Below are 17416 nucleotides of genomic sequence, written 5' to 3' on the forward strand. Positions count from 1 at the left end.
AAACAAAAGCCTCAGCCTCAGCCAAGCCAGGGCAAGCCATCTATGCACTTATGCGCCCCACGACTCAAGTCCAGAGAGAACACATCCCTCTTCACCCTCAGCACGAGCACGCAGCTCACCAATACGGTAAACATCCTCACCCTGCTCGACGAAGCTCTGACGAACAGCAGCCTCAGAAGCCGGGTCGACAGCGATAATCATACCGATACCGCAGTTGAAGGCGCGAGCCATCTCAGCCGCGGACACATTACCGGCACGCTGGAGCCAAGAGAAGACAGGGGGCTGGGCCCAAGTGCTGACGTCGATCTGGGCCGTCAGGGTAGCGGGCAGCATACGGGGGACGTTCTCGACGAGACCGCCGCCGGTGATGTGAGCCAGACCCTTGATGGCAGCTGGGTGGGAGGCGAGGGCGTTGAGGATGGACTTGACGTAGATGCGGGTAGGGGTGAGGAGGGCAGCGCCGAGGGAGAGGGGAGAAGAAGAGGACTGGCCGGGCATAGTGAAGGGGGCCTGGTCGGTGTAGCTCAGGCCAGCGCGCTCGACGATCTTGCGGACGAGAGAGTAGCCGTTTGAGTGAGGGCCGGAAGAGCCCAGGGCGAGGAGGACGTCGCCGGGACGCATGGAGTCCGTGTAAGGAAGGATCTTGCGGGCGTGCTCGCCGGTGGTGTTAATGGCGCCGACGGCGGCTCCGACGGCGTCGTAGGACTCGTCGACGAAGAGACCAGGCATCTCAGCGGTTTCACCACCGATCAGGGCGCAGCCGGCTTGCACACAGCCCTCTGCGACTCCAGTCACGAAGGCCGCGGCGGTGGGGACGTCCAGGTGGCCGCAAGAGTAGCAGTCCAGGAAGAAGAGAGGCTCAGCGCCTTGGACGACGAGGTCGTTGACGTTCATGGCGACCAGATCGATACCGACGGTGTCGTGGATGCCGACGCTGTGAGCGATCTTGAGCTTGGTGCCGACTCCATCGATGGCTCCGATGAGGGTGGGAGAGTGAGGGTGGTATTGGGAGTTGGCGGCGGCCAGAGAGAAGAGTCCACCGAAGCCACCGATGACGGCGTCAGTACCGGGGCGCTTGGTGCGGCCCACGGAGGCCTTGATGCGGTTCACAAGCTCGTTACCGGCATCAATGGAGACACCGGCTTGGGCGTAGGTGAGAGAAGTGTCGGCAGTCTGGCGGAACGCACGGTGAGCGATATCCTTGCGGTAGAACATGCCATCGAAGTGAATGGTAGCAACACCCTCGTAGCTCTTGGAGACGGCCTCCTCGAGGGTAGGGGCAGTAGCAGTGGCAGCGATGACACGGCCACCAGCGGTCTGCAGCTCATTGCCGGACAGAGTGGTACCAGCGTGGAAGATGAGGGTACCGGCGGGAGCAGGATCCAGAGTAATGGTCTGACCCTTGCCATAGGTGCCAGGGTATCCGCCAGCAACGGCGACGACGGTGGTGGAGTAGTTGTCCTCGACCTTGACGGAGACACCATCCAGCCAGTGCTCAGTACAGGCGACCATGATCTGGGCCAGATCGGTGTCCTTGCTCAGCAGCGGCAGCAGGGTCTGAGTCTCGGGGTCACCACCACGGACGTTGTACTCAAGGACCTTGGGTCCGTTCTTGGTCATCATGAGACCGGTGAAGAGGATACCAACGAAGGGGAATCCATCACGGCGCATACCATCAATGGAAGGCTGGATGATAGTACGGTCGATCTCCTCGCGCACCTCCTTGGGCGCAATGCGGGTGGGCGCATAGCAGCCCATGCCACCAGTGTTGGGGCCTTGGTCACCGTCAAAGATGCGCTTGTGGTCCTGAGCCGGGGGCAAAGAACGGATAGTGTAACCGTCACTGAAGGTGAGGATGCTCAGCTCGTCACCCTCCATGAACTCCTCAATGACGACCTCATCACCAGCCTTGCCGAACTGGTGATCGATCATCATCTCGCGGAGGGCCTGGTGCGCCTCCTCCTTGGTGGTAGGGATAACAACTCCCTTTCCACCGGCCAGACCGTCAGCCTTGATAACAACGTTGTGGTTGACGGAGTCGAGATATTTGGCGGCAGATTCGTAGTCGGAGAAGTTTCCAAAGGCAGCGGTGGGAATCTGGTGGCGCTGCATGAAGTCCTTGGAGAAAGTCTTGGAGCCCTCCATGCGGGCAGCAGCCTTGGAGGGACCGAAGCATCGGATTCCAACTATAGAGAGACCAGATATGTTAGTGAATCTGAAGGCACAGGATCGGAATCGAGAAGAATAGGTTGGTATAAAGTGAACTTACCAGCCTGGAAGTAACCTTGGATACCGTCGACGAGAGGAGCCTCGGGGCCGGGGACGACTAGGTTGACACTGTTCTTCTGAGCAAAGGCAACCAGACCGGGGTAGTCATCGCCCTTGACATTGGCATTGGCGATCTTGTTGGAGGCACCCAGACCAGTGCCACCGTTTCCGGGAGCGACGTAGACGATGTCGACCAGAGGAGACTCGCTCAGCTTCCAAGCCAGAGCATGTTCACGGCCACCATTGCCGACAATGAGAACGCGTAATTGTTCGGAAGCCATTGTGAAAAGCAGTGTCTCGAGTGACTGTGTTGAAGTTGTTAGCGACTGTGGGAGTCCATCGCGGGTATGCCCCTCCTCCGCTGGGATTGGAGGGCCAGGGAATGGAATTGAGGGGTCGAGAAAGAGGAATGCCAGAATCTTGGGATAAGATAGCCAGTGCGGATAAGAAACTAACCTCGAGAGACCTGAGAGGCAACTGCAAAGGGGGTGGATTGCGGTCGAGAGGGACTTGGTAGACTTTGTAGATTGGATTGAAGATAACTTTTTTTTCTGCCGGCGGAACGATTTTCTCCGCCGCGTGGACTGACTCATGTATGGGTATGGGGGAAAATCATTTATGCATTTACATTTGGAATTCTTCATTAGTGAGCAGAATTGAACTTGGAGTATTTAGCAAGGCTGAAAGAGAGCCTAAATATGTAAGATTGTATTTTCTATCAAAGATTTACTAGTACAGTGCCTGTTAGAGTACCGACCAAATCAGACAGATACCTAAGGCGGGAAAACTTTAATTTTATAGGCAGTATCGATATTAGAATAGAATAAGATGAGAATTAGTGTTCTCGTAGAAAATTATAATTACCAAGACAACTGCTGATTTTGCTTAGTTCTATCAATACATACATATCCCAATGCCTTAATTACTCATTTCTTCATATTTAGCACGTTAGTTAGTTGTCTACTAGTTTCAGTCCTGATCGCTCAGGCATCAATTACAAAGCGGTGACGCGAGGCAAAAAACATTCTGCGGCGCGGAGGTTTGCCTGCGGTCAACTCGTTTTCGCGCGCCATCTTTGTCAGGAGACATCCCTTTCTTTTTCTTGTTCTCCTCTCGATTGGAGTCAAGTGGACCGAATGCTTCGTCTTTCAACTCGGTCTGTCCCAGGCCCAACACGAAGCCATGTCTGCTTCTCCTGTCTAGCGGTCCAATCCAGCGCGCAAGCCAAATTCCGCCAACTGCACACCACACCTCCCACTCTTTCCAAACACAAGACTGCAAAGACTAGCAAGCAATGGAAGAAGAACTTTGAGGATCCAGATGCGGTATGTTGCATTTTTTTGGTTATAGAGAATAAGACACTGACGCAATTGGCTACCATCCAGAAATCCAACCATCGGAAATATGAGCGGAAAGGAAACTCCAAAAGATCGGAATCCGGCGGGGATAAGGCGACCAGAAAACAAGATGCCGACGGCGAGACGACTGAACAAAACCGACTGGACCCAGTTCAGGCCTCCAATGACCAAGTCTTAACCGCATTTGATATCCCCGAGCCCGAGAAACCATCCTCATCCATGAACCCAGAGGCCAGGGCTAGGAAGGAGACTGCTGGAGAAGATAGGGCACTCCTCAAACACGTTGCGAAAAATATCGAGAATAAGTACACTGGATCAATCAACTCAACAGGCCAGCAGGTGAAACGTAAGTTCGAACATTGGCGTGAAATGCAGGCCCGGCCCCATTGCTAAACATTATTTAGCACTTGATGTCCCCACGGCGCCCGTTCCTGGTCTTTCTTTTGGACTTGACCGAGTTTTGTTCAAGTAAGTTTGCCAATTTCATCTCTCGTGCTCTACCATCAGTACTCTAACATCAGTACACAGCCCCGGTGTCTATCATCTACGGGATCCTCGCTCTCGCGTCTACAATTTCGACCCTTATCTCGGCTCGATCATGCCCGTCACCGAATTCGATTTCAACACGTTGAAGGACTATATTACGTCCTCCAAGGACGAGACTCTCCGCGAAGTCGCCGTCAAAGCGAACAAGAAGTATATTGGGTCCTCCTCCAGCATGACCTCGGTTCTTTCCCACTTTCATTTTCTTCTGTCTGGTTGGAGAGAAATCGACGTCCGCACCGTCTCCCAGGGATTTCCGGAGAAGATGCGCAGCTTCACTCGCCTGCTTCGATCACCAGCCGCCATGTTCCTCCATTACCAGGATGGCACTTATGCAATTGACGCAGACAAGGAGTTTGATTCGGCCAATATTTTGATGAACCTTGGAAAGTCCATGGAGAAACTTCTCACCTTGCCAAAGGAAGAATTCGAGCGCTATCGACGCTCGCATGAGAACAAGATATCTGCCGAGGAAGAAGAATCAATTCCAGAAGCTTACCACTACTCTACCTATGGGGACTTTGTTATGCGCTCGCAGCTGGACGCCTACGACCCCCGTCTACCCGGAACCGGCATGTTTGATCTGAAGACACGAGCCGTTGTCTCCATTCGCATGGACGCAAAGAACTTCGAGCAGGGACTTGGATATGAGATCAAGGACCGGTACGGAGCCTTTGAATCCTACGAGCGTGAATTCTACGATATGATCCGCGCTGCCTTCCTCAAATACTCGCTGCAAGTGCGTATTGGTCGTATGGATGGTATCTTCGTCGCATTCCACAACATTGAGCGCATCTTCGGATTCCAGTACGTGAGCTTGCCAGAGATGGATCAGGCTCTGCACGGCCAGTCTGATACCGCTTTGGGCGACACCGAGTTCCAGCTCAGTCTAGGAATGTGGAATGAGGTGTTGAACAAAGCTACAGAGAAGTTCCCCAAACAGTCTCTACGCTTCCATTTCGATTCGCGTGACACCGTCACGCCTTTCATGTATATCTTCGTGGAGCCCGTCACTCAAGATGAGATCCACGCCATCCAGAATAAGAACAAAGATGAGATCGAGGAGTATCAAAACCGTCTTTTGAATCTTATCCCGAAGGAGGAGGACTTCCCGCTCGAGCCTGGTTTCCGAGCCCCTGAATCCGAAGTTGTCGAAGAGTCCCAGCAATCAGAGGAATCCGAAGCAGAGACCGCCCCCGGCGTCTACGACTCATCGCTACCCCCAGACGAAACCTTCAACGCCGAACAAACCGAGGCACTCGAACCAAAGGGCCCCCTGCTAGCATACTGCCTGACAGCCAAAAATCTTGTCAACGGCAAGCCCGTGAAGAGGCCGGAAAACTTCTCCTCCGCAGACCTGTGGACTGTCGACTGGGAGTTAAGTGAGCTGAACGATAAACAAGGACGACACTTGTACAACATGTGCCAAACGCGACGTCAAAAAGCCCTCGCAGGCCGAGGCGATGAGGAACTTAATGATCACAACAAGTTCTACCTCCGCAATCTCCAGAAGCTCGCGCGCCAGGGACGCAAGTACCGCGCACAGGAGAATAAGCGCGATAAAGAGGAGGGTATTGTGGTGTTGGATGGTGAGGTGTAAAAGATTTTCCATAGGGGAACTTAAAACATCGTGCCCTATCTTTTAGGGTGGTTTCGATACCTATTTGAGAGAGCTTAGGTCTCTCTTCTTTGTACATTAGTAGATATTTGTTTTGTTCTTGTTCTTTTTTTTTACTCCTTTCAACTCTGGCATTGTTGGGCATTGGTCTTTGATTTCAAAATCATTGGGGTTGAAATGTTTTCTTTATTGGGCTGTATATCTATCATTGAAGGTCTCTTGAATTCATATGAGCGGAGTGTTCTTTCTACATTTCATTGTTGATTGTAGCTCTTTCGCTTCCAGGGGTAGAACGCACCCTACTAAGCTGAGATGAAGCATCGAAACATTGGATTACGCGGGAATACAACTCTTCATGGCCGTAATCAGCCCAGTGATTCTGACGGCGCGGCGACAGCCTCCCAAAATTACCAATGTTCCTATAGGCCTTGCCCCTTAGCAAAGCTATCCTGCCCATGCAAATTACCCTTGATTCTAACAATTCAGGGCTCTGAGAATATAACTGCCCAGGTGGGTAGGACCTAAAGTCGTATAATGTTTACAAACAAAAATAATCAGGCAATAGTAGTAGCAGCGCTACTTTTGTATACAAACAAGCGATCAGATAATGGTCATTAGATAGTAAGTAAAATTACTTAGTGATGACAATAATAATGTTAAGTACAATTGCATAACGATGGCAATTAACTTTATAGTAATAATGATACAGTACTTCCAGAAATCGGTGTGGTGTTGATTGTTTTTCGAGTTTAATGCCAAGGTCCAACATAACTCTGAGAGGTATATTGCTGTGTCGTTACATTTCCAGTATTACAATTTACTCAATATATGCCTCGACAACGTAGTATGAGCAAGCCATGGTACATGAAATTTCCCATAGAAATGCAAACAGGTCAAACGCAAAATCCTCTTGAAAATCGGGCGAGTTTTTGCCTTGTGGGGTGGAATACACTCTTGTTAACGATGATGATACAGTCATTCTCGAAATCGGCTTGACCAGTGCACACTTAGACTCTCTTTCTTGGCCCCACCGCCAAGGCCTTAGCGCAGATCATTTATTGAGCAGCCCACGTTAAACTGAGTGACGCAGTAAAATGCGGTTTGTATATTACAGGTCATAGGCACGTAATAGTACATTATGCGTACGAAAAGTCCGTGGAGTTCCATGGAAACTTATAGTGGGTTTCCGCAGATCTGACCTGGCGAGGCTGTATTATTTCCTATTTTGTTGGAGTTTTGCCTCTTGGTATCGTCTCTCCTGGTCCGCCGTAGATAGTATTTGAACTCATATGATACTGTAATAATCTGTTCATTTTATGCACGCTATAAGTTGTATGCACCATTTTCTACCCGCGATGTTTAACTCATCTGATCAATCCGCCGGCTTCTAGTGCGATCTAGGGGCGCGGCCTTGTGACTGCCTGCCAGTCCTCGCTGGCGAATCTCTACTTCTTCCTGCTTGGCTTGATCAGAGTAAAGAAGACTAAGGTTATGGACTGTATCAAGAGTAGATGTATGATCAGGACCTAGGGTCTTCTCCTTGCCTGCCAGTGCTCGCTGGTACATCTCCTCTGCTTCCTTCAGCTTCCCCTGTTTAGCGTAGAGATTCCCAAGGTTGTTGACTGTCTGAAGAGTAGATATATGATCAGGACCCAGGGCCTTCTCGTAGCCTACCAGTGCTCGCTGGTACATCTCCTCTGCTTCCTTCAGCTTCCCCTGTTTAGCGTAGAGATTCCCAAGGTTATAGACTGTATCAAGAGTAGACGTATAATCAAGACCCAGGGCCTTCTCCTTGCCTGCCAGTGCTCTCTGATACATCTCCTCTGCTTCCTTCAGCTTCCCCTGTTTAGCGTAGAGATTCCCAAGGTTGTTGACTGTCCGAAGAGTAGACGTATGATCAGGACCCAGGGCCTTCTCGTAGCCTGCCAGTGCTCGCTGGTACATCTCCTCTGCCTCCTTCAGCTTCCCCTGATCAGAGTAGGGATTCCCAAGGTTGTTGACTGTATCAAGAGTGGACGTATGATCAGGACCCAGGGCCTTCTCCTTGCCTGCCAGTGCTCGCTGGGACATCTCCTCTGCTTTCTTCAGCTTCCCCTGTTCAGCGTAGAGATTCCCAAGGTTGTTGACTGTCCGAAGAGTAGACGTATGATCAGGACCCAGGGCCTTCTCGTTGCCTGCCAGTGCTCGCTGGTACATCTCCTCTGCCTCCTTCAGCTTCCCCTGATCAGAGTAGAGGATTCCTAAATTATCAAATGCTTCCCACACCAAAATATTATGGCCTGAACAATCCCTATGACGTACATAGTTCGCATGTGGAATAAGCCGCTGCTGAAGCTCGTAATAATTTCTGACACTTGTACTAGGGACAGTGTACCCAACAGATACCAATGCCAGCTCATTAAGCTGGATTGGATTCACAGTTTTGTCTGCGCTGGCGAGGTGAACGCACCAATCTTGTACCACCGGGTGCATAGCGTAGCCCCCTTGTTCCTTAACCTCGAGTAGAGAGAACCCGATGAGAGCCTTGACACCGATCTTAAATGCAATTCTGTTTGATATAGTTCTTTCGAGCCAAATTGGGAGATTTGAGTTGTGACAGCTACCTTTTATGAGTTCATACCAAATATCTCTATTATCGAAACAAGCAAGGAACAGAAGCAATTCTGCTGCGTTCGTGTCTCGCTTCTGAATCTCACGATATGAGATCATCCATGTTTGCAGCATATTGCCTTGCTGGTACTGGCGTTCAGGATTTGATTGCAGCTGTAGGTCGGACCAAGATACTTGGTAGTACTGTAAGTACTCAGTGATGCTGGTTCCAGTTTCACGCATAAACGCCCCGGCGATGACGATTGCCAATGGAAGTCCATCAAGACGGTTCGCAAGAGCAACGGTATCTATACATATTAGTATCATAAATAATATTCAAGTATCAAGTCCATTCATACCGGGATTGCTCTTAAGCTCCTCAGCTATATTATTCATTGATAGACGGCTGCTTTGTAAGAGCAGTTGAATCGCATCCTTCAAGTCAAGCCTATGGATAGGAAATGACTTTCCCAGTTCCGTCAACCCTTGCAGCCGAGAGGTAATGAGAATAGAGCCATGGTCGGCTCCAGGGAAGAATTCAGCAATATCATATGCATCACCAATGGGGCTAGGGGAGTATTGGTCGATGTTGTCGAAAATGATCAGCCAGCGTGAGTTTCCCTCTATTGCTAGCCACTTTAACACATCTCTAGCTCGTTGCTCCACTTCCTCGTCATTCATCGCCCCGTCAGCATGTGACTGCCCTGGTAATCGGGGTAAGATAGAGCTCAAGGATTGCAAGATTGTGACTCGATCCTTGCCACTCAGCCAGAAGATGGCTGAGAAATCGTGCTTGCGGTCTCGTGCGAAACGAATCGCTAGTTGTGTCTTTCCCATCCCGCCAAGCCCGTGAACAATTGCAACCTTTCGTGATCGGGAATCCGTGGGCTGTAAATACTGCCAGAGTCGGTCTAGTTCACCTTGCCGTCCCAGAAAACTTTCAATCACTGGCACAGCCGTCAGGTCTAATGGGACGTCAAAGCGGTGGACTATTTATGTGAACGACGAATCAGCAATGAATTCGAACTAGTTAAGGAGTTCTGTAGACATTCTCTCACCAGAGTCTGCTAGTGTGTCTCGTGCAGTTGGGGTACTGTTGATCTGATCGATTGCAATCACCAAGAGAAGCTCTTTCGCGTAGGCCGCCGCCACTGCCGCCGCATATCCTTGCCATTCCTTATTCTTGTGTGAGTCGGCGTAGTCGCAGATACCCCGAATGACCAGACACGGAAAGTCATTCATGAGTCCCGCCGCTTCCATCTCCACACAATATATACCTAAGTCTTGAGCCAGCTGATCTCGCTGCTTGCCATCCTTCACAACTTGATTTGCCGATCCGATGAGTCCGTAGTGAATGACTAGTTTTTGGTGCTCTCGTCGGGTTCGTGAAACTAATCTAGATCTATCGCAATCAACACAGGTATCAGATATGATATGATCATATTCTGCTTGGAATAGACAATCCTCCTGCGTCGGTCGCGTGAATTTGGTAGCTTTGTGGGGCGCCATTTTTGCTTGCAGGTTGGAAACAAATTCGATGATCCGACTATCTTCTGTGAGGTGATGTGCTTGGACAATCGCGAGAGCAGTCAACAGAACCTTGGGAGGTCGATTAAGCATTCCGGTTCGCTTGAATTGGCCGCCGCTTAGCGCTTTCCCTAAATCGTACTGGATCACGCCTCCAGATGTGTCCGTCGGCTGGCTCACTACAATATCCCCGAGTCGAATGTCTGCATTGCTGGTTGGTACTCCGCCGCCAATACCAACCATAAAACCGCAGCGGATGGCGTTAAAACTAGACAGCAACTGCATCCCAACCGTCGCAGCTGACGTATTACCATGTACACCAGTCGGCAAACTAGCAATAACGACATTGTGTTCCCCGATGCTTCCAAAAATGTATGTATTTTGGTCCCTCGGCAGGCGAGGCAAAAGCGGGTGTATATTATCCAACATCAGCTTCGCAGCCGCCGTCTCCACTGGTAAGGCGCATATCCATCCGACCGTATAATCATCGTGTGATCGGGTCCTGGCATCCATAGTAGACTGACTCTACCCCGGTCCGACTGTGCCTTTGATTTCTATCCCTTAAATTTGTGTGGAACATAGGAGAAAGAATACAATGTAAAGTGGAGGCTGTGGGGATGATGTCGGGAGTTTGTCAGGAGAAGGCGGGGTTGAGATGAGGCTGCACCCTAGACGGAGATTCGACGGCAGACCTATGCCGCGGCTATCAACCAACGTGACGAAGACTCTCCCGGCAACGATAGTTGTCGACAAAGCCCAGAATTTCCTACTCTCACATCTGATCGACGCCCCTGGGGATTTCTTCAAGCATGGACAGACAAGCTTGGATATACGATTGGGTTCTTTACCCATGAACTAATCCAAGAGCCCCGACGTGTACTAGCATTTGTGTTATTCTATCCGGTTACAATAACTCAGACCCGTGATAAGATTCTAGGCATGCCCTGTGCTAAGCTCGACAGTACAGATTACAAAATCATTGGCCTACCAGCACTAGGTTTCACCAAGAATACTTACTTCTACATCAAGATAATCAAGCATTTGGCCAGACCCTCTGAAAGAATAATATTGTTTCTCTACCCAAACTCATTTATTATAAGTACAAGTAGGATATTGACTTTAATTAAAACAGCCAGGAAGTGATAGACCCAGTAGCCTGGATTGCTCCAAGGTTAGGCTCAATTAGTACTACGCAGAATAGCTTCACTGGGAGGATGACAGAGCCTTATGAGAACACCGTGACTACTACTACTTTCTACAACCTATTAGGTATAGAACAATCCACAGAAGAAACTTCTGACTCGAGACCTGATATTCATTCAAGTTATGCCCACACGCTACCAATGGATCTTTAGACAACAGCATTAACAATTACCACAGCTGAGTGAGTAGTACCAAGACCAGCCAAACCAGCCCAGCAAACACCCATGACTACCATCATAAAAAGCAAAGCAAAGCAATCATGTAAGGTTCACGGTCACATTGAGAAGCCCTAGTAGGCAGTAGGATAGGATATAGAACGAGAAAAAACAATGACGAGTATAAATAAGGCAATGGCAACAATGATGGGAAAAGAAAATGAAGAAGAAAAGAGAAGCAAAAAAACGCCGTCGCTGCGAAATGCCGGAGCGCCTCGCAAATGATATCCACAAGAATCACGCCAGAAATGGAGGAAGAGAAGCAAATAAAAAAAGTAACTGCAGGAGAACTCCGTCTTGATAGTGGTTTGATCAAAAAGTAGAGCAGAGTTGCAGAATGAAGGTTCTTTTTCAAGAAAAGGCAAGGGTATCGAGAGCCAGAGGCTGGCTGGTTGGCATTCTGAAACGAGACAGAGAGCCTCGGAAGAATGACCAGGAGTTGAGCAGGTCGAAAAAAAAAGCTCAACATGGCAAAAGATCCATATATAGGAGGCGAGAAAGTCGTGTGCGCTCGAGAATCCTATACAGGAATTTCTGAAGACATGCTTCGTGGAGAAGTGAATGGGAGGTGGTGATATAGGTAGGGCGTTGTGGGATGATTGATTCCCTTGCTGTACATCTCGCATATAGCGAATGAAAGCTACTGTAGCTCCTGCAAATCGAGTTTTGGCGGTGTCCAGTCTAGCTGTGGGGGGGCTGTCGTTTGATACATTTGATACACAGACAGGGCGTATCGATTCCACTCGTCGTCGCTCCTTCAAGGCGCTGCCAGTCAGGAAGTTTCTTAGGGAGGATGAAGCCGTCCCGTATGTACTGCGCGCGCTACCAGTGCCAGTTGAGACGGTGCTGGAGCTGCGGGCACTGCGAACACTGCTTGCCTTGGTCACCGCTGAGGGTAAAGGAGGGACGGGAAGGGCGAGGCGCGAGGAATCAGGGCTGGAAGAACCGAATCCGGGTGGCATGATTTGCGATGTGCGTGCGGTTTGTTGTCGCAGGTTGGGCACACTTTTCATTCGGCTGGCCGTGCGCGAGGCCTTGGATAAGGCCTTGGGTCTAGGCTCTGAATCGCGGCGTTCGGTTGATGGTAGAGCCGTGACTTCCTGAGGGAGGTGGATTGATGCAGCCGAGTCGTCAGGGGGAGAGGCGTGAACTTCGTCTGCAGATACTGCAACTTCGAACTTGAAGTTATCGAGCATTGTTCCCAGGCTTGCTGCGGTCCCAGGACGTCCATCACTAGCTGCGTCATCTGTTTCCGGATCTTCGATTCCATGAGTAACATTGTAGTTACGCAGGAGGTACCTCTGCAATCGAGAAATTTCCATATCCCATTTGCGGTGGAGGGACTGCAGAATAAATTCCACGTTCTGAGCTGCAAGTTGCGAGTTCTCGGTAGGCGACACGGAAAAGTTGGCTGGTTGATGTTTGCTTAGACGGTGACTCTTAGTACCCATGGCTGCATGCAAAGAACGGCGAATCGAGTTTGCCGTCGAGCTATGAGTGGTGCCCGCATCCCAGCGAACGTTGTCGACTTCTCGACGAACCTTGTCGAGAGACATATATCGGTCTTGGTTCATATTGGAGAGGCTGAGTAGGGTACGGTTGCATTGTAGACCATTAACCAGTACTGTGAACGACTGTAGATTGATGTCATTGTTCTCGCAGTGCACTTCGCGTAGATATTCGTTTTCCTCAAGTACAGATGCCAACGTGTTTGCGCCTTGAAGGCCGAGTTTTTGATGCTCAATCTTCAGGACCTTGAGTGATGTGTTCTTCTTCAGACCAGTCAGTGCAAGATTGAGACCAATTCCGAAGCGTGCAACGTCTAGATGCGCACTCTCTCCGCTAATGTCCAAAGCTTCGAGGGTATCGTTCTCCTCAAACATCAACTGGAGCGCTCGGCACGTCTCCGGACCAGCATCATATGGAAGAGAAGCTTTCGAGATATCCAGATAGCGAAGAGTATTGTTCTGGCGCACCGCATCGACCAACTGTCGGAAATGCTTCTCTTTCTTGAAGTCAATCATCTGCATGGAAAGGTGGGACGGAGTCAGGTTTTTAGCGATCGCATCAAAAAGGAAAGAACAGCCATTGTCAAGACGATTCTCGTTGACATGCAAATGGAGGCTTCGCGGTCTGCCTGGGTCGGTAGACATCGAATGCATGAACATGGCAATATCCTCTCCACTCAGGCCACACTGATCAAGGCGAAGCGTGCGAAGATTTTGGGACCGATCACTGGCCAGATAAGTAGCGAGAGAGTCCACAGTTTCGCGGTTCACCGCTGTTCGACTGAGAATCAGTTCTTCAAGCCGCCAATTGAACAGCATCTCTGCTGTTATCAGAGGGTCAGAGCCCGATGTCCTGGCGATGCGAGAAAGATTGACCTTCCTTATCTGGCCAAAGTACCCAATATACTGCTGCAGGACATCGGGATTCAAACGGCCTTGCACCCCCGAGATGTTGATAGCTTCGAGCGTTGACTCTTGAGCAACGATGGTAGACAGCAAGAGGTCTATTTCGTGCACAGATAGCCCACAATCGCCGACCTCCAAAGCTCGCAAATGACTCCGTCTCTGGGATGCGGCGTCGACTAGATAATCCAGGTCTGACTCGCCCAGTTTAATTCCATTCAATACAACCCAATCCACATTGGTCAATTCACGGCGACAAACTGGGAAAATAGCCTCAGGGATGCCACATCCAGGGTCCCGGCTACCTTTGTCCAGAGTTGGCGTTGGCGTTCGTGTTAGACAGTATGAAAAGTCGAGTCGACGAAGTGACTGGCTCTTCAATGCCAAGGCACGCACCTCCTGGGACAGAACCGTCAAATTGGTTTGCCCTGGGATGTTCACGAGGGATCCATTTCGGTCAAGATGAACATCAACATCCACCCCAAGTACATCACGGATACCCTGCAATGCATCGAGGTTTATCCCGCGGAACGAGATCGATCGAAATGATTCATTATACCGGAGCGCACGCATAACAGCGATCAGCTCATGCGCACTGTAGCGCGAAGTCTTGGAAGATGCTGGTCGAAGAAGGCGAAAGCATGGTGCATCTTCACATTCCAAGTCGATGGTATACCGAATGTTGGATGTATCAACGTCATAACTAGCCGAATATGCAACTAATGTGCGGTCGAAGCAGCCATAGTCTTCATCCAGAGTAGCGGGTGGGAAGTTTTCGTTCTGTAGTTCACGTGGTACCACGAAATCGTACGGCTGTTGTGTCCACAATGGGCGCAGGTACTCGGTATGTTGTCGGATCCAACAAGCAACTTCGACAGAATGAACTGAAGCAAGGAACACATTGAACGCTTTCTTCAAAGGGGTACTGCTTCATCATTAGCAACGTCAGTGGCAGATGCGGGCTTCCGTGATCCCTCACCGGAAAGTTAAATGCAGACTATCGTCCCCGTATTCCATTGACAGACCAGTCAGATTCATAAGGCCAAATGATGTAGTGGTCTCCAGATCAGACAACGACACAACAGACGATCGATTGGCTGCTTTCTGCATCGGAATCAAGTGGACCTTATGCAGTCCAATGGCGAGGTAGCAGCCAGTAGGCGACAGTTTGGTCAGGTCATCGGAAGACGAACGCGTAGGAGATTTGCTGGAGGCAATCTGTATGACTCGGAACATTCGAAATACAGCCGGGTCGTAATCTCGTTCGTGTTCCAACATCCTTGTTACATACTCAACCGAGCCCCGGTCGAAAGGGAGAGGGTCATTTGCCCGTGCCATCTGTGCCGCTTGGCGAATACCCACCATCCAAAGCTGTAGCTCCTGGAGGTCAGATGTCTGCATTTGAACCAGGGTAGCCTTGTGAGTGCGCTCATCAAGATAAGCCACCTCCACCGTGGGGGGAGACTCGGGCGTCCTCCAGCATGTATACCGCAATAATGCTGTTCAACGGAATTCCTGCAGAAGGCTCTGCAACCAAGAGCTGCATGTCCTGCAGTGAACTAATCGAGGCGACGGACTGGCGATGCGAGGCAGGAGCCCGTGCATACGAATGCGGGATTGAAGGGAAGGAATCGGCCGCCTTGGCCTGGTTTTTGAAACGAATGATGTGGCTGTCGGTGAGAACCAAGTACTGGCTCTTCTTTCGCCACATACCGCCTGTCGTTTGGAGTGCTCCATGGTGGAGGATGGCCGAGGACCAGATCCCATTTCGGGGACTAATCCCGGAATGCTCGTCGCCCAATGACCCGACGGAGGCACTGAGAGGGTCATCGTCTTCCAGAGAATGAAGGGATTTCAAAGATCCAAAGACCGAAGTGCGCTTCTTCTGCAATGACTTGCGACGTGGTTGAGGGGCTTCCAAGGTGGGCGTGGTTGCAGAGGACATAGCCGCAGACCAGGCGGCTGTCTCTCCCGCAGTGCCTGGTCGGCGGAGGACATTGGGTCCCGTTGACCATCGATTCGGACTTTGGGACCGGCCAAAAAAGCCCGAGTTGCGACGGGACTTCTTATTCTTCGAGAAGGTATCATCAGAGGGGGTTCGATCGTGAATCGGAGGTCGTAGAAGTGGGGCTGAGGATGTTGAGGCTGGGCTGAACATGCTGAAACTTTTCCTTCGTTCCTTCGAGCCAATTTTGAGCTCGGCCATGGTGATATTATGAAGGAGGTAGAGGCAGGATTTAACTAGTAGCGAGTGTAGGCGTCGAAAATATCGGCGGAAATAGTGGTGAGAAACGGGCTTGTCCCATTGACGACCCCAACGTCGTTCTCACTGAACAACCACAGTTAGCAAAGGGGACTGGAAGACATGTCGGTGGATGTCAGGCAGAAGAGCTGGAGCTGGCAAGTTCCGAAAGGCTTGGGGATGGGGCATGGGGAGAACTGGCGAAAGCGGGGGTACCGGGGGTAGGAACAAGGACAAGGAACGTACAGCTTCAAGTCGCCATGGAAGCAATTGACGGGTAAAGATGCTAGGGATAGCAAACAGACTCCACCGTCAGAAAAAAAGCGGACCTGGTGGTTATATGGAAGAAAAGTGAATTGCTCCAGACGCGTGTGATAGCTGTCAACAATGTGGCGAAGAAAGAGAGGTTGCACCGAAGGTTATAGGTTCGCCGGAAGGGGAGAAGTTCAAGAGCTTGGCTCCGAAAACACAGACTCAAAACGGCGAGGAAGCCTGGGGAAAACAATGAAAGAAGGCGGTGATCAATGGAGTCGATTCGTCGCAGAAGATCTCTCTGGCTTCCGAGAGCTGATCTGACCCAGAATGAGGTCAGGATTGCCGATCAACTTGGGAGTGTGAAAGACGGACAAAGTTCTACTGGTGGCGGGGGGTTTGGAGAGGGAGAGGCAGAGGCAGAGATCTCAGGGCAAGGGTCAAACTCTGCAGTAGAGTTTCCCCCGTGAGCAGAGAGAACAGGGAACTAACCTGGAGAAATTGGACGAGTGCAGCGATGAGATCTAACGGTCCCCTCGGGAGGAGAGGAGAGGGAAAAAAGGAGGTGAAGTGAGGAATGGACGGATGCAGTAAAACGGTCGCCCCTCCCAGTTGCTTCGCCGCTGAACATCGCCATGTTTCAGGTCTCGTTTTTTTCTCTTATTTTTTACTATGGAGTAGTAGACACTGGTTGCCTATTGTTATCGGCTTAACTTTTTCTTCTTTTCTTTTCTTTTCTTTTTCCTCTTATCTCTGATATGGTGTCTTGAGTATAACTATTACCCGCTAACTATCCTTTGATATTCCAGCCTCTGTGTACATTTCAAATCTACTCGTATTGGATTGCGCTTATACATGACTCGGCCAAATGCACCGTCTTACCTGACCCGATGAGACATGCGTTCGCGACATGTCGAATTGCATCCGCATTCGAGAGATGGGGGCTTCTTGGCCACGTAAGAGGCGTACTCCACCCAGGGCGTGCATCCGCTAAGAGTACATAGTGCAGCCCACTACGGACTGTTATAGCAGGGATTGTACAAGACATATGAGGATGTATTGGCCCGGCTAATCTGCTCCGCAGGAACCACCCGTTCCCGCACGGCGCTTGCGTGATTCGCTCTCGTGGCACGGTGGTGTGTGTGTGGACAAATTTGTGATGCGATCCATGAATGACTATTGATATGGGT

At 50.4% G+C, this 17416-nt stretch overlaps 4 protein-coding genes across 4 annotated transcripts; 1 reads left to right on the forward strand and 3 right to left on the reverse strand.

The window, feature by feature from the left end:
• Positions 1 to 48: 48 nt before the first annotated feature.
• Positions 49 to 2549, reverse strand: ade1 (bifunctional aminoimidazole ribotide synthase/glycinamide ribotide synthase; the record flags this gene model as incomplete). Its single annotated transcript, XM_056630091.1, has 2 exons — positions 49 to 2186; positions 2270 to 2549. 2 exons carry the CDS (start codon positions 2547 to 2549, stop codon positions 49 to 51), a joined length of 2418 nt encoding a protein of 805 aa, XP_056489393.1.
• Positions 2550 to 3404: 855 nt separating this feature from the next.
• N7509_005455 (Pet127 family protein) lies at positions 3405 to 5769 on the forward strand (the record flags this gene model as incomplete). Its single annotated transcript, XM_056630092.1, has 4 exons — positions 3405 to 3593; positions 3654 to 3972; positions 4031 to 4094; positions 4155 to 5769. The coding sequence occupies 4 exons, from the start codon at positions 3405 to 3407 to the stop codon at positions 5767 to 5769; spliced, it is 2187 nt and encodes a 728-aa protein (XP_056489394.1).
• A 1377-nt stretch (positions 5770 to 7146) lies between these two features.
• N7509_005456 (uncharacterized protein) lies at positions 7147 to 10416 on the reverse strand (the record flags this gene model as incomplete). Its single annotated transcript, XM_056630093.1, has 3 exons — positions 7147 to 8684; positions 8736 to 9365; positions 9435 to 10416. The coding sequence occupies 3 exons, from the start codon at positions 10414 to 10416 to the stop codon at positions 7147 to 7149; spliced, it is 3150 nt and encodes a 1049-aa protein (XP_056489395.1).
• Positions 10417 to 11961: 1545 nt separating this feature from the next.
• On the reverse strand, positions 11962 to 15938 carry N7509_005457 (uncharacterized protein; the record flags this gene model as incomplete). The annotated part of the gene is made up of 4 exons (XM_056630094.1): positions 11962 to 11973; positions 12032 to 14657; positions 14712 to 15160; positions 15222 to 15938. The coding sequence occupies 4 exons, from the start codon at positions 15936 to 15938 to the stop codon at positions 11962 to 11964; spliced, it is 3804 nt and encodes a 1267-aa protein (XP_056489396.1).
• Positions 15939 to 17416: the final 1478 nt, after the last annotated feature.

This window comes from Penicillium cosmopolitanum, assembly GCF_028827165.1.
Source record: "Penicillium cosmopolitanum strain IBT 29677 chromosome Unknown utg000006l:49.0-5199605.0:1.0-5204138.0, whole genome shotgun sequence".
NCBI classification, from domain to species: Eukaryota; Fungi; Ascomycota; class Eurotiomycetes; order Eurotiales; family Aspergillaceae; genus Penicillium; species Penicillium cosmopolitanum.